Here is a 17093-nt window from a genome sequence, read left to right as displayed (position 1 = left end):
TGCAAAAGGTACAAGGCAGTGTCCATTTTTTGATGTCACTTGCCCAGCCACAGTGTTTTAACATTAAAAACATTGTATGCTACCATGCAATTAACACATCTTACCCTATGGGAGGGAAGGAGTGTTCACATTATAAAACAACTAAAGGCTGTTATATTTATCTCATTCTATTTTATCACCATGTCAGATTCTAATCTTTCTGAATAATGTCTTGTTTTCCTGGTCATAATTTTGGCTTGGATGTTGACATGAATGGTATTTACAAGTTGGTAAGTAGTATAACTCCCATATGATATTACCATAGCATAAAAAAACTCATGTAACATACTAACACATGGACTGCAAAGTTGATGGGAGTGTAGTCAGCATTTTAAACTACGTGTGGCAACAGATTAAAAGACAAATGTTCACCATAGATGAAGAAATCAAGATTTCCATTGACCATGAATGGCCATTTCCACAAAAGACATTTTGATGCCACAGTAGGAACAGCACAGGTGTAAATAATCAAATAAATGATGGCTGAATTACCTTTAGCTGCTTCAGTTTCTGAGTCGGTTTGGTTCACTGTCACATTGTGTTGACTCACTGGGACATTAGAGTAGCGCAGAGCCATCGTTAACAGTATGAGTAACACTTGTGCTTTCCGCTCCATGATCAGTCAAAATGTCTGCTGCGTAAAAAGCCTGCATTCAGGAGAGTTTGTTTTAGAAAGACTGCAACTTTAGAGGATACCTCCCTTATTAGGCCAACTCAGACTGTTGAAACCTCATACTGGCTTTGGCAGAACTTAAGAAAGCTTTTTTGCAGAGAACGAGAACTGTTTTGTCTCCTGTTTTTTTTTTATAACGGAGCTGCTCTAGGATGAGTGCTTCACAGCCAGAATGAAGAGGAGGAATCATTACAACCTGTGAGTATTGTACTAAAATAGGCTTGAGTAAATCTGAACAGATCCCTTAACAATAAACCAGGGCACAGCATCTCATTTCCATATGTGCAGCAAGCAGCATCCTTATGAATCAAGCTCCAAGGCCAGATTCTGTTCTCATTAACACACATTTGTTAGAGAGTAAACTAATGAGACTTGATACAGTTTAGTTTGCATGTATAGAGATATAGGTCATGAAATAACCCCAGGTCTGCGAATATACACTTACCAGGTTGACTGTATTGTGTTCGTTCAAGGAAGCTCCAGTTGTTAGGACTGTGAACAATGGAACAACATAGAATTCACACTAGTGAGCAATTTGATTTATGGGTCACTCTGCTCTGGAAGTATAAGAGGTTTTCTTGTGCAGCTGCAAACATAAAGTGGCAAACTGTTTTTTCCTCTGCTCTAGTGTTGCCTTTCATGCCCATTCTTTGTTTTGATGAAGAAATATGGCAAGGTAGCGAGTGCTAATTACCTAGCATTAATACAACAAATTCAAATCAATCCATAAAATTTCTTAACACAGATGAAAACAATGGAACCAACTGTTCAAAAAGCATAATTTTTATGCCTCCATGCTGGTGATGACTGTAGCCGGAGGCTTTATGTTTTCAGGCTGTCTGTCCATCAGTATGTCCATCCTGTTGTTGTGATTGTTATATCCACTTAACACTTTAAGGGAATTTCTTCAAATTTGGCTCAAATGTTTAGTTGGATTCAAGGATGAACTGATGAGATTTTCTGATCAAGGTCACTGGACAGACATGGACTGGTTGGCAGGGGCATACAACTTTGAGGTTTCTTTTATTTTTCCCATTTCCTCACAAAGAATGGCTTGAATTTTGTGTTCTTTTGAAACTTGCTGTGAAAAATAATGAAATTACACCGGTAGAGAAGCAATGAATCACTGAAGTTTTATTGTTGATGTTGCTGACAATGACAGGTCCAGCTGTAGTCAAATGTGGGTTTCTCTGTTTGTTCAACTTTATTGAAAAGGATTTTTATTATGTTTATGGATGAAACTAGGAGAGCAGATACAGGAAGAGGTGATGTGGGATGTAATAAGCTGTTACGCCCAGGGTGGCATATCATAATTTATTCCCTGAGTGCTACAGAGCCAGGGAGGTAGGGGGTCTTCATGTTTTGGGGGTGAACAAGGGGGATTAAATGGCCCTAATCCCTGTGTTGATGGGCACTGTCCCCAATTTGATATCACTGAAGCATTTGGCCGGGACTGTCACAATAACAGCACGTGACCCTGAACTGGACATGATAGCTACAAGAGGCATTAACCCCAAAATACTGGAAAACGCCAAACTGCCAGACAGAATTAGGCTGATGTTCGGGTATGGGGTGTGTGTGTCTGTGTGTCCAGTGAAACATCAAGGTGGCCCCATTACAATGGAAGACCTCAAGCCTCAGTATCAATTCCCATCCTGTTTCCTGTCCCTGGCTGTGTCCCTGCGTACTGTGTGTCTGATGCCAGGAAGGCAGAGTCTTGTACATTTGGGCCACATTTACACAACTGCCTCAGTGCATAGACAAGTACGACTGACACAAAATTAATTGACAGTGATAGAGTGATTGTGAATTATTGTTATTTGAGACAAAATGAGGAAAAGATACCACTGTATTAGATCTTGGGGGAAGATGTGCAAACAAAATCTGCACAAAATGAAAGTTCATAACGGATGGGGCGCCTGTTGTTATTGCTGCTGCTGTCCAGTGATATTGGTGTCATACAGTGGAATAGATACAGCCAGTCGTCCAGTAAAATCAGATAAAAATGAAAGAAGAAATGAGCAGGATGGTCGGTAGGGTGACTGTTATCTTATTGTGCTCATAATGAATAAAAGCAAATGGTTGTGAGGATCTGTGCTCGAGGCAGAACGAGAGCGGCAGACTGAAAGCCGCTGAGAGATGACAGGTGAAGTACTTATTCAAGGGTTTTTTGGCAGTATTTTTTGGGAGGATGCACATTGTTCATACAGTGCTCCCATAACATTCCTCTGTCACAGAGGGACCATATTTTATATGATTTAAATGTAAGCTACCAAATTGTCCTCTTGACCTACTTTTTACAATTCACTGAACACATTTTCTATTCTGCTAAACACTTGGATTTATCTATTTTTCTGTAAACCTGGCAGTGCTGCTGCTTCCACATGCACACCTTACACATAAACAACCAACTGCAGATACAGACACACACACACACACACGTATCCACACAAAACATCTCCTGTTGCCCTGCCCCTCTCTCCTCCTTTATGCTTTTTTTGTGTGTGTGTGGAAGAATGCCCACGACCCCCACCACCATCATTACCCCCAGGACCCTTGGGCATTCATCACCGTGTGTATCCCCCCCACATTTACCCCTCCAACACACCCCCCTTTCATCCAGACACCCCCCATTGCCTCCCCTCCTCCTCCTCCCCCCTTTTGTTTGCTTCTCTGTGTCGCACCATTACACAAAGCTGGTTGTTTTGACGGCATCAAACACCACACTCATTATTGTTATTATTTTTTACATAATCTCAAACTGCCTCATCCTCTTCAACACACACAAAGAGAGATGAAGGGAAGTTAATCTCCTTCAAAACAGACCGGTCTCCCTTGGGGAAAAAAAAAAAGTGGCCAGAGTGTGTGCACTCCTATTGAGACCCAACACTTTCAGATGAATAGCAAATGATGGAAAGCTTTGAGAGAGGAGAGAGGAGGGAGGGAGAGAGGTGAGGAGGAGGAGTAGCAAAGTTTAGGGAGAGACAGAAGGTGGAGGAGAGGGGGAAAAGTGGAATTGAAGACGAATAGTAAGTTTAAAAAAAACATCATGACTAAGTTTTCTGGATGGAAAACTTGGTAAAAACTCTGAAGATGAATAAGAAAGTGAGGAGGAAGAGGAGGACAAATGTCTTTAAAAGGAGGGAGGCCAAAAAGAATGGAGAGAGAGGAGGAGGAGGCAGGAAGCGTCTTTAGAATAAGCAGGTGAGAGGAGGGAGAACAGTTTTAGAGAAAGCAAAGCAAGGAGGTGAAATGTCTCTGGAAATGAAGAGTAAAAGAAAGAAGTGGAAACTTAAGGAACGGGAAGGATGGAGAGAAGATAATGATAAGGTGGGAAAATGTAGAGAAAGGAGCAACTTTAGGGAAAGAAGGCATTCAAGAGGAGAGAGAGGGGGGAAGAGGAAGAGAAAAACATCTTGAGAAAGTGGAAAAGAAATTTAAAAAAGTCTTGGATGGATTGAAGCAGGTGAGGAGGAGAAATGTTGAAGAGAAAGAAATGGAAAAAGTTTAGAGGAAGAGTGGAGGAGGAACAGTTTGAAGGGAAGAAAAGGAAGGATGGAAGAGGGAAATGAGAGAATACGAGGATTTGGAGAGGAGAAAAAGTCTTTAATAAAAAGTGACCGTGAGGAGGAAGATGAGGAGAAATGTATGGAAAAGAGGGATGAAGACAAAAAGTTTGAGGAAGGGAAACAGGTGGAAGACTTAGAAAAAGGAAAAGGATGGGAGGAACAAGGTAGAGGGAAAGGAAAACAGGAAACATTCTGACAAAGAGGAAAAGCAGGTTTAAAAAGAAGTTTTGGAAGGTGGAGAGAGTGATGAGGAAGAGGAGGAGAGATGTCTGGAACAGATGGAGGAGGACAAAAAGCCTGAGGAAGAGAAAGAGGTGGAGGCTTTGAAGGACAATAAAGTAGGAAAAGTTTTAGGAAAGGATGGAGAGAGGAGTAGGAGGAGGGGGGATGTCTTGGGAAACTGAGGGAGGGAGGGAAGGGAGGAGGGATGAAGAGGATGGGGGAGAAGAGGGGGGCATCAACAATCCTTCTTCCCCTCCCCAGATGATGAGAAAGCGAGCGCGCTGCACTCCGCCGTGCGTTTGTTTGCCTCTCAGCCACAAAGTGCCCTAAGCACCGATCTTTTCCGAGCCAAACCAAGCCAAGCCGAGCCACGACGTGCGTCTGCGCCCCCAAACGCACCCCCCGCCTCCACCACCCCACCCTCGCCTAGCCATCTCCGACTCCGCTGTTCTATGGCGATGGAGCCGTAGCCAACCTCAGTGTGCTTAACTGAAGCGAGCGTGTGAAATAGCGGCGGAGACAGCTGAGACCAAGCGGCTATGGAGGAGAAGCGCAGGGAGGCTGGAGTCTAGACTACACGCAAATCAGCAGAGCCACTTGTCCGGATTACTTTTTTGCAACATTTTAAAACTCTATCACCAGTATTAACAGGGACTTTATTTTTTCCCAACTGATCATCATAGGCTATCACTGCTCGGCGAGGATGCAGGGGAAGGAGGTGAGCTTTTGCACGGGATGCTTGAGACTAACGCTGCTGTCGTGCGTCCTGGCTCTGCACTTGATCCCGCCGTCCGTCCACGGTAAGAAACTGCCCTTCACTGTGCACTTTAATCATGCAAAAACGTCCACGTTTATTTCAGTTTTTGCTGCAGCAGCACGTCCCCTCCGTGGATACAGGGTACCTAAACACACTCCCACAGGGCAGCTAGAAAGGAGGTCAGTGAGGCTCGGATTGTAGGTTAGGAAGCACTTAACACTCAACTGGTATTAATAGTCTGTTGGTTAGCACAATGTGGGTGACATTATTCTTTTTACTTGACTTGAGATTCTTTGGTCACTGAAATTAAAAATAAGTAGAATTTTGGAGAATCTGACATAAAAATGTGGGTAATTCACATTGCTATGGACACAAGAGCAAATATCTCCTTGATATCACACCAGAGGAACATCACTGGCATTTTCACATTTCAGAAGGATTTTATATCAACCATTAGGAGACAGATCTCATAATTAAACCACTAAAGGGTCGTTATTGAACACTGTGCCCCTGCAGGGGTTTTAGAGCGATGCCTTAGGAGACAAAAATGGCATAAAACAAAATTAGGTCACGTTAAAGACACAAGTAGATAATCTAAGTCCCTATGAATATTACAGAGACACAGAGGAAAGGTAACAATGGGGTCAATTTAAAGCCTTTGGACACCATGGCCACACTGCAAGACATGATATTAGAACGTTAATTAGAATATCTCCTTTCTAAGAAGTGATATTACAGGGATATCAGAGAAAGATGTTGAGATATGAAAACACAGTAAGGTCACTCTCAGCTCAGTGCTGTGTGTTGCAGACATTGTTGGTCATTTTATTGCATGAGAGGGTTAAAAATACCATTTAACTCATTCTAGACACGGACAGGACATTACAGAGGCAATCACAGCAAAATCAGGTCACTACATCAACAGCTCCGAGTACAGCAGACACACTGCGAGTCACTGTAGGAATATTAAAGCAGAAATTGTAGAGATTTGTGACAGTGACAGCGTCCAGCCGATGCTGGACACCAGATCCCTGGAGGCGCACTGGCACCACAGCGACACAAAGGCGAGGATTAGGGCTGGGGGACCTGATGAATAATTCATGAAGGGATCTGAACGGACATTCTGATACAGAGAGGGAAAAAAACACTCGAGTAAACATAAAAAGACACGGAGGCTCGCTCTCTTTCTCTCTCGCTTTCAGTGTCTCTTTGTCTGAGATTCATTGCGCATGGCGGGCTACATATACTGTCAGATTAATAATGTAGGAGCGTGCACGAGATGAAATCAGTCTGGCGTTATAATCTAATATAATCTGGTTGATTCTTTTCACCGCACTGGTTGAAATTCATGGAGTGTGAGTGTGTTGCAAGGTGAAGTCCAAAAAATGGTGTTTTTGTTGTTGGAGCTCGTCTGGAAGCTTTCTAAAGGAAAAAACTGTGGAACATCAGTGGAACATCCAAGAGCAATGTTCCCTGTCAGCTGCACGTCTGAGCCACATCTACATTTCTAACACACTGACCAAATTATGTGTTTTCAGTCATCAGCCTTTGCTCAGGTTTTCCCCTGAAATTGAATGGAAATTGATGTTCTGTGACAGGTGGATTTGTTCCCTAATGCCTTGTAGGAATGTCAGATATGAGAGCATCTAACTAGTTTTAAAGGCCAGAGCAGACTGTACAATACATTTGAATATGAGATAATTGTGCGACCTCCCTTATAGTTTGCATTCTGGGAAATGTGCCTGTTTGCTTTCTTGACACTGAAGCTACCTCCAGCAGGTGGTTAAGTGTAAAAATGGCTTTCTGGAGTTTCTGCCGGTTGCCCTGCTCCCTCATGGCATCAAACTACAATCCTGCTCAGGAATGTCATGGAGTGATACTCTCAAAGACTTAAAGATGAGAGTCTGGGAGTGTTGGCCTTGTGGTTGACCAGGGTTCAGGGTTCAGCCTCCCCCTGTCCAGTCTTATCTAATGAACTGCCCTTGAGCAAAGCACATCACTCCTCCATAGAGCCCATAGCTGCTCTGCAGAAATACACCAGCTGGCATCTCAGCTGGTGTATTTCTTTACTTGTGAAAACATCCTCCAGTAAGAGTTTTTTAATCCATTTCAGCTACAAATCAGCTTTTTTGACATGTATTTTATTCTCTATTTTGAAATGCGACAGAATAATGCAGGTTGCTGCAGTGGAAGACAACAAGTCCATCTGCAGTGGAAAAAGATCAAATTCTCCCACTGCACAGGCTGATTTGAGAAATCTTTTAAGATAACAAGACTTGTAAGACTGTGAGGCTGTACACAGCTCTCCAGCTCTCCTGAGGGGAACATGAATGTCTGAAGCAAATTTCATGACAATCCATCCAATAGGAATTTAGATCAGTGACAGTCAGTGACATCTGTAGAGCTACGCCACCAGCATGGCTTACAACTGTGTTTGTAAGATGGAGATGTTAATGTGTGCGGGGATTACTGTGGGATATTAAAATAATTAAATACCATATGAACGTCTTAAACTCAAATCTGAGCACAGATAAGTGTTTTGTAACTCCGCTTTTGGAATATTTTCGTCTCTGTTCGTGGCTGCTGCAGCAGGGAGTTCTCATCAGCTCAAACTCAGGTGGATATTTGACAAAAAGAGGTTGGCAGATCTGGTGCAGACGCCTTAAAACAACCTTGGGCTAACCCTCTTCCTCCCACCCATACACACACATACATTTCCTCGCTTCACCGGTGAAGTGTGGAGGCGGCAGCTTGCCCCACATCTGTGAATGATGCTCAGACGACCAAGGCCAACTGCCCTGAACTGACAACAGCCGACCAGAATGCCGTCAGTCATTTCCTGTCCCGCTTTTTCTCCGGTGGCCATTTGCAATCCTCCTCCTTCTTCAGTGTGTTTAATACAGATATATGCCTGCCGTCTCTCCCCTCCCCTCCCATCCTCCCCTCCCCCCACGCACGGTTTAACTGGTAAGATAGGTGATTGATGGAGTAATGGTTTGTCGTTTTTGGATGTGCAGCCTCTCCCCATGCTCCTCTCCCTTCATCCTCCTCCCTCGGTCTCTTTTCTCCTCTGGCCTGCTGACACATATCTGCGAGCCGACAGATTATCTTTGATGTATGGTGGGTCAGTCTTCAAGCCAAATCCTCCCTCCATGACTCCACTAACCCACTCCAGCTTTTTTTTTTTTTTAATCACAGTGTATACAACAACAATCATAAAATCGCCCATAGCTTTGGGTATTGACGTGGTGAACAATGGCTTTGCACTCATTCTCCCCTCTCTCATCTTCCTCCTCTTGGTCTCCATGGAAACCACACACATCCATTGACACCGGCTGGCAGAACAGTGTGTTCATGTCGCCGCCATAATGTGTTCACGCTTTGAATTTCATTAAGGCTCAAAATGTTGGTTGGATTTTGGCACATGCTGATGTTTCTTGTCAAGTCTGGTGGCTTGGCGCCTACCGACCGTGCACGAATGTGTGTTTGTGTGTGTCTGAAGCCACTGGCAATGGGTGTAGTCCATCATTACCAGCTATAATTTGTAGATGATATAATCACTTGTAGTGTTGTATTCATTATTTCTGCATAATGATTTCATGCGCTGTGTAGTGTGTTGGATTTCCAGCAGATGTAGAGCTGTGCTGTGCAAACATCAGTGTTTTGTCTCTAATCTGAATGACAGAAGGAAACTGCAGCATTTTAGAGAAAGTCTGTCTTCAGAGTTGTGCTGTTTGTCACCTCACACAGTTACAGCAGTGACTTCCATACAGGGGTAGTTGTATCCAAGGGGGTACGGGTGCAGTTGCTTGGGGGTACATGGAAACATTGTGGAGTAGCTCAACTAATTTGAAAAAATAGAAATTACAGTTTGAGAGTGAAGACTTTTATTAATCTTGTTCAACAGAGGCAGGTAGTATAAAGGACAACTGCTTTGCTTTCTGTTGTGATGCTCCAGCATAAAGCAGGGAAAGTGATTTATTATTTTAGGCACAGCATCGTCTCCTCTCTGTTTGTTTAGGACAGTGAGTGATGGACAAGCAGAGCAGTCAGGAACGATGGCTGACGCTTCAGAAAATTAACTGCAACTGCACATGTCAGACTGCTGAGGCCATTACGGCCCCAGTTAGCAGAGTAATTAGCAGTAACATGCAGTCATGTTGGCAGAGTGACAGTAAAAGGAAAGACTGCGGTGACAACCATTTTGTCATTTTCTTGAATCAGTAGTTTGAGTCTGGTAACTGCAGTTCTCTTGCTTTTTTAATCAACAAAACCACAATCTTTCCCAAACCTGAACCAACCAACAATTAACCATATTGTAGTTCACATAGATCAATTTGTCCCTTTACAGAACACTAATAGTAAGTGTTTAATCACATACAGTTAACACACATTTCACATTTGTAAATAGAGCGTCTTTGATTTTTATGTTCATTTGTTAAAACAACACAAGCAGTTCATCCTTATTTTTGTTGTTTGGGTGTTTGATAGACTGAACAGGTAACTGATGATGGAGATGATCTTTGCTTGCCGTCCCCAGTTGTTCTGATTTTGCTGTTTCGAATTGAACCACCATAAGATGAAGCTTGTTTTTTTCCCTGGAGAACGAGTTGGGACAGAAAGTTTTTTTGCAGCACAAACTTGGGATCAGCGGTGGTTATTAGGTTTCTCATCCAGATAAATCCCTTTGTTAGGAAACTAAGTGATCCTAATCTCATTTGTAATATCCTCCCACCTGGATCTGCCCGCAGGCCAACATTAGCATACGTAGGTGGCCACAGGCTTGACCCGAACCAGCTGCCGGCTTCTCTCTGTGTTACTGTGTTGTTTGTGTACTGTGCTGTACGCGGGGCTTTGTTTGTGTTTTAACCTGCTCTGAGGTGCAAATGTCCTCATACAACAAAGTGATAACATTTTCTGAAATGAGCTTAAAATGTGAAACACGAGTTTTGTGTTAGATTTATCTGGATATCACCATTAACTGTGCAGCCATTGAAGTAGTGTTCAGTTATGTTAACACTCCTCTTTGCTGGTACTAGTGAAGCGACAGGACACAGTGTGTCCCCCTGTATCAGCTCTCTTTGTTTCTTTCAGTCATATCTTTGTGGTTTTTTATGCATTCATTGAATGAATAAATGAATGGTGCAGTAACTGATGTAATGCAGTCACAGGTGTGTGTTAATACAGGTATCTGTTTTATAAAATAATAAGAGAACCTATTCTCTTGATTGACCAAATGATTTTATTTGACAATGGCAGACAATGATTAAAAAACCTTGATAAGAAGTTTTCACCTAGCTGTTCACATTTCTTGAATCCAGAGTTAGGGCTTTTCCAGGTTTCAGAGTGCATGTAAAAGAATTCAGTGTTTCAGGTAAAACACTCACTCAGTATATGAGCTGCAGAATGAACAGGAACAGTGGCTACAGCCAATGATGTTTTTCAGGCTTTTCCACCCAGACATGAACAAAATCTTTAGTTAAACTGCTTATTCTTGGAAGATTTGCATAAGAAATAATCTAAAAATCTTATTTCTCTCTGGTGGCACCACCTTAAATATCACATTTCAAACAAAAAAGACCGTATTTAAATTCTGCAGTGTCATCTAAGAAGTGAAGTGTGCTGGTGTTTCTCCTCCACGTCGCTGTCCTTGTCAGCGCCCAGGTGTTTCTCGCTGTGGCTCTGACTCACAGGTGTGACAGTTGTTTGGGATGTCATTGTCGGCGTCCTTGGCCGGTGCTCATACAAAGTTTTTACAGCAGGTGGAGAAGGTCATCAAACAACCTGACAAAGTTTCACGAGCGGTCTGACAGTGACAGGCTGCTTCTGTCCTTCCTGCTCAAAGACGAAACAATTAGGATACAGTATGTGTGTGTTTTTTTTAGCAGTGCTGAGTTGGCGATGTTCTCAAACTCTGGGTGCCCTTCAACAGAAATTTACATGTTTGTGTGTGTTCATGTAGGCGGTGTGTGTGTGTGTGTGTGTGTGTGTGTGTGTGTTAGAGAAAAGAGAAAAGATGGAAAAACTACAGAAAATGGAACAAGAACATATCATTTTTGTTTGTGCGTAGGCTTGCACCCGTCTCTGTCTTCATGTGTCCTGCAGTATGTTTCCTTTCCATGTATGTGCCCTAAAATGTGTGTGTTTGTTGGTGCGTTATGTGGGTGCTAGACTGTCTGTGTGTCACTGTGTCCTTCCTGAAGCGAGTCATTGAGTTCATGCTCGTGCGAGAGCTCTCCTCTCTGTGCATGCTGCTCGTTCCTCCCCAGCCCTCCTCTGCTGCAGACTGTCATATTAGCATTCAGTCCACCACATCACAACCCTCTGTGAACACACACACATGCACAAACACACACACACATGCCTGTCATGGCAACACACCAGGTTCAGCAGGAAGACAGATAATTAGACAAGCGGATGTATTTGGTTTGTGCTTCACAGTTTAGGTTCACAGTGGTAGAAACAGAAGAGAAAAAAGCAGAATATGAGCTGAAATGGATTTCTCAAATAATTACTAATTTTTTATATTGCATTTTGTCAGTTTATGTCCAAAGATAAAACACATAGATAAAACACATACCACAGCACGGCGTATACATGACAAATGAATTTTTATAAACAGTTTTTGTCAGACTAAACACTTAGGAATCAGGTTGTAAGAAGGAAGACAGGGAGATCATGTTCATGTAAGAGCGGAAAACACACACACACATACATGCTTACACACTTGAATTTTAATTGACTGTTCAAATTCAGGTCACAGGGGAGAAAAACTGTGTAAATGTAGATGCGTGGATGCACACAGACAGTATGCATGCACTTAGTAGTGCACACACACACACACCTGTCAGTTTGACTGGCCACTTTAACATCAGGATGTTAAGAGGCAAAGGAAAAGCTTGTGTGTATGTGTGTGTATGTAAAAGTGAGAATCTTTCATGCATGATAGCCTCTCTCTCTCTCTCTCTGTCTCTCACACACGCACACACACACACACACACACACACACACACACATTGCACAGTATCACATTTTTGAATCTCATAAAGCCACAGCTCTACAAAGATAAACACTTTATTATTAGGTGTGTGTGTGTGTGTGTGTCCCTGTGTGCTCGAATGTGTGTTTAACGTGCTCGGATGCAGATCTTGTCAGGCTTTGCAGCGCCGCAGAAACTCTAGCGAGGCCGAGACCGTTTCCATGGCAACACATCCTTCCTCCATCCCACCACCTGTGGAGTCATAAATGGAAAGGATTTATGTGATGGAAGGAGGATGAAAAAGAAAAGAGAGACAAGGGAGACAGAGACAGAAATGCTTGTAGAAAGAGAGGGAAGGTGTAGAGAAGAGAGGGATGAGAAATGAAATTTATGAAATCAAGATGTGGGAGAAGAAGAAGAGGTGAGGAGATGGAAAGACAGAGTGAATAAGAAAGAGAAAGAAAAGACGGGTGAGAGGCTGGTGGAAAAATCGATGCAGAGATTTTCAATTAGAGCCGATCGCGGACCTCTGCATTTCCTCTTTATATCGATATTAATGAGCAGCGTTGAGTAAAGATAAAGAAGCCTCATGACTTATTCATTAGAGTGAGTGAGTGTGGGAACAAGGAAAGAGAGGACGAGGTGTGTGTGCGCGTGTGTTTGTCTGTGTGTGTTTCTCTGGAGGTTCAGGTATTTGAAGCTGAAATCAATGTGAATGAGTTAAAGAGGCTCTCAATCTCTCTGCTTCATCGCCGTTCACTCAGCTTCATTTGTCTAATCTGTGGTCCACTCAGTACGGCCGTTTTTATAAATATTAATAACATTTTCTCTCCTGTGTGTTTAGTGTCCACACACTATCAGAAAATACAGAAACCAATGACTGAAGTAGTTTTTCCTCCTTGGTTTCTTAACAAGAGATATGTGAACCAATACTGATCACAGTTTACTTAACATTTGAGCCAGATCGAGTGTTTCCATTATTGTTACATGTATGAGTTAATTTGCAAAAAACAAACAACCAACAGATTTTAAAATGATTTTGTGGTAAGTAGAAAACACCGAAATCTAATACATGAAAGTTTTTCTTTAAAGATTGTGCTGGTGAGATTAAAAACTCTCAGCCCCTCCTCTTTGTCCAGTTATATCTGACTCTGGTTTGTTTCCCCCACTGTGCAATATGTTGGCAGGTGTAAACACAGTAATCACACTCGGGTCTGGATCAAAACAACTGCACCGAGGCCTTTGAGTGGAAGTGGTCTCGGTCTGGTCCCAGATGAACTCTGGAGTGGTTCGTTTGTGCAAACTGCAGCAGCTTGTGGTTATGTCAATGAAAAAACCAGAGGTTCAGACCATACCTGCATACTTAACCCTGCACACCTGTCCAGTTGCTGAGTGAAACAGGCCTGATTTTCAGGGGTAGATTTCAGAGGCTCTTCTGACAAGCTCTTCAGATAGAAGGTACCTCGGTCAGTCAGTGCACACTGTGTCTGACGGTGCAGAATTGCAGCTGCTTCTGTTGTTGTTTCATTTGGTTCATTCATTTTTGCCCAGCTGAAGATTCAGTTGTGATAATATGTTGTATCTTCATGTGCATTTGTGGTTTGGAGTCTGTGTGCAGGTATTATTCTTTTTATTTTCCCTGAATATCGCTCCTACCTTTTTGCTCAAATTGAAACATTTTCAGCTCATAAAAATTCATGTTAGCTTGTGTGTCTTTCCACTGAATTTATTGGCAGATGTGCTGTGTACAGAATTTGCTTTGTGTTGAATTAAAGCTCATCTGTAGATGTGACTGGATGTGGACAGGGTCCACATGATTTTTTGTCATCTGCTTTAAGTCTATAAACATTAATAGTAATGCTTCTGGAAATTATACATGCTGTTTTTTCCTCTCTTACTAACTTTAACCTGTTTTCATCTCTGACCTTTTTCACTCACACTTGGAGAGGCAGCACAGCACTTTATGACTGATACATAATTGAAAGCAGGCATCACGTTTTGCCTTTTTCTCTTGGTCTGTAAGGGAAATTATTCAGACAGTAGTTAAATGTTCAGTGCAGAAGTTGTGAGTTGTCAGTTATTTGTCCTGACTGTATTGTAATGGGATATCACATGTCATGTAATAAGTGATATTAAAACATATTTGTGGAGATTTCACCATCAACAGGATTAAACACAGGCTATTGTTCCTTCAAGAGCCTGTAAGCTTTTGTTTGTTTGCAAGCCAGTGTCCAACCTTTCCCCTTCTCCCCCCTGTCTGGGTCACCAAACTGGCTGGCGGGCCCTAACTGTCAGAACCAATCAGTTTTCTCTTTACAGTCTGTCACTGCCTATCAGAGTGCCCCGGGTGTGTGGGTGGTTTAGTGGCTTCCCCTCTCCAAACTGATCTGGGTTAAACAAAAGGCGAAGCCTGAGGGTCGGCGGCCCGCCAACACTGGCTTACAGCACTTGGCCTTAAGGCACCATCACCCCCAAAACAATCAGTCTGACTCACACACACACACACACACACACACACACATAAGCCAAACTCCTCTCATTAATGACCATCCACACCCTCCACCAGAGGAGCTGGAAGCCACCCCAATTGCCAGTGGGTTATAATGGCAGAGAGACAACACACACACTCACACTCACACTCCACGTCATAAACATAAACAAATTCACAGACATGCAGTGTTAGGAGTGTCCTTATGTAATACTGTTTGATTATCTCATCTAATTTAGGAGGGTAACAAACAAAGACCCATTTATTCAGTTGGTTTTTGGGTCTCTGCTGGTCTGTCCTGGACCCAGACTCAGTCTGAATCCTGACCGACTAGTCCTGACTGACCCTGACCCTGACCCTGCCTGCTGATGTCTGGTCTGCCAGGTCTGTGGCTCTAATTGGGTAAAAGACGCTGGCCATTGTTGGTTTAGCTGAGCTTGCACTTTTAAAGCCCTAATTGCCAGTTCATGCCCTGCAATCTAATTTAGTCTTTTATTGAATCCTGAACTGGTATCTTCTTTAAAAGACTCAAAGAAGCTGCCAGTGGGGTGAGATCAGTGATAAAATTCAGCATGCAACAAATAATGAAGTTCAACTGCAGTTATCAACCATAAGCAGCAACTAAGGTACCAGTAAAATGTTGCTAAAACAGCTTATGTTTCCAGGGTGAAGAATGGATGAGAAGGAAAAAGTATTCAGTTCATTTACAGCAAACCTCAGTGGTATGGTTGAAAGCACCAGTATTGTTGTATTACTTGACAGATCACTGATTGGAAATACTGGCTGCTGTTAATTTGTTGCCCTCCACCTGTGTAGTTCTGTGTTTAAGTAAAGTAAAATAAATATATCAGATATCAGATATAATCAATACTGAAGATCATCCTACAGATCTAACCTTTTCTAAAGGTGTCAACATGCCTCCAAGCACTTTGAGAATTCAGGACACTACTTTATGGTGCCAGGGTGGTACTGAAAGAATTTTTGGGCAACTAATCTGTTTATCTGGACAGAGTTTTAATTTGTACAAAACTTAATTCAAGTCAGCGTTACCAGAAACAGCAGCAGAGTTTTTTAAAGGCCCTGAGGTATACAGTATTCTACACAAAACTCACAGTTTTGTAAAGGAGGAAATTGTGGCCATGTTACTATCCTTTCTCTACTTTTTCCAACTCCTTTTATCTTATCTCCAACACTGTGGTCGATTAACCAGCAGTAATCTCTCTCCAAAACAAGCCTTTTGTGAATTATCAGATGATTAAGTTTCATAACACATGGGACCTTAAATTTATTTAAAACCTCACTGCACAGTATAACTTGAAAAGCTCGAGGGCTTCAGTGGGATAGAAAGTATTTGGGTTTTTTGTTCATTAGATTCAAAAACAATCCAACTTTTAGTCACATTTACTGAAACTGTAGACTGTAACAACAAAAATCATGTCTCATTGCGTCACTTATTGGCTCACTGATGTTTTCATGTGTTGTAATAGAACATTATGTGTGGAGGTCATGGCCTTGTTATAAAAGTGATTCATTTCCTGTTTTCTTCCATGTTAGAATTCACAGAAATATGGCTCACATAGATGATTCTTTAATACATTTCTACTTTAAAACCAGTCTGACTGACAGACACACGTCACTTCTATTTGTACAAAAACTACAGAGTCAAAGCTAGTAGAAGACAAAGCTGTTGTGTACCGGTGTGATGCAGAGCTTACTTTCTCGAGCTGCCACCGAGTTGCCACGCTGTTCCCAAACCAGCTGTCCATCAAGTGGTTCTCCCTCGTTAATCCAATTAGGATAACGAGTCCGGTGAAAGGGAGACAACTCCACTTAATTGGAGCTCAGTCCAGAGATGCTCAGTGAAGACTCTGGCAGACTGACACCACTGAGGTTTCCTACAGTAAACTGCCTGAGTTCTTATTCAGTTTGTGTATATGCAATAATGTGTGTGGATGTTTTACTACTGTTTCAAAAGAAATGATAGCATGATGAGACAGACAGCTTCTGTAGCTCATGCTATATAATATGTAGATTTTACATTTTATTTGCTCCTTATTTGAGAGATGTGTGACATGTGGAGTCACTGTTGGTGTCAGACATAAATCAGAGTATTGGACAAATTTAATTTTGACCTGATGATAGTGCTGGATGAAAAGCAATGCCAATGCTAACTCTTGTTTTGCTCCTATTTCTATCACATCTTTTCTTCTACTGACGTTAGCATGCTAACCAGTTAACCCTGGCCCACTCCATCTTATAATATCTCTCTGTGATAGTGAGTCACTGTAGCGTCACAGTCTGCTCTCCAGCAGGAGAGGATGAAGATGTAGCACTGCTCAGAGAGCGTATTCTAACCTCTTGTCTTG

The 17093-nt window shown here is 42.3% G+C and overlaps 1 protein-coding gene across 1 annotated transcript in view; it reads left to right on the top strand.

Moving 5' to 3' along the window:
* The first annotated feature begins 4741 nt into the window (after window positions 1-4741).
* Window positions 4742-17093, top strand: part of cspg5a (chondroitin sulfate proteoglycan 5a) — a 51392-nt gene continuing 39040 nt past the window's right edge. The window contains 1 exon segment of the mRNA XM_018676114.2: window positions 4742-5303. Coding sequence (XP_018531630.1) covers window positions 5207-5303 — 97 coding nt within the window. The 5' untranslated portion in view covers window positions 4742-5206.

The sequence above is a fragment of the Lates calcarifer genome, linkage group LG15 (assembly GCF_001640805.2).
Source record: "Lates calcarifer isolate ASB-BC8 linkage group LG15, TLL_Latcal_v3, whole genome shotgun sequence".
NCBI classification, from domain to species: Eukaryota; Metazoa; Chordata; class Actinopteri; family Centropomidae; genus Lates; species Lates calcarifer.
This window is presented reverse-complemented; position numbering and strand designations above follow the sequence as displayed.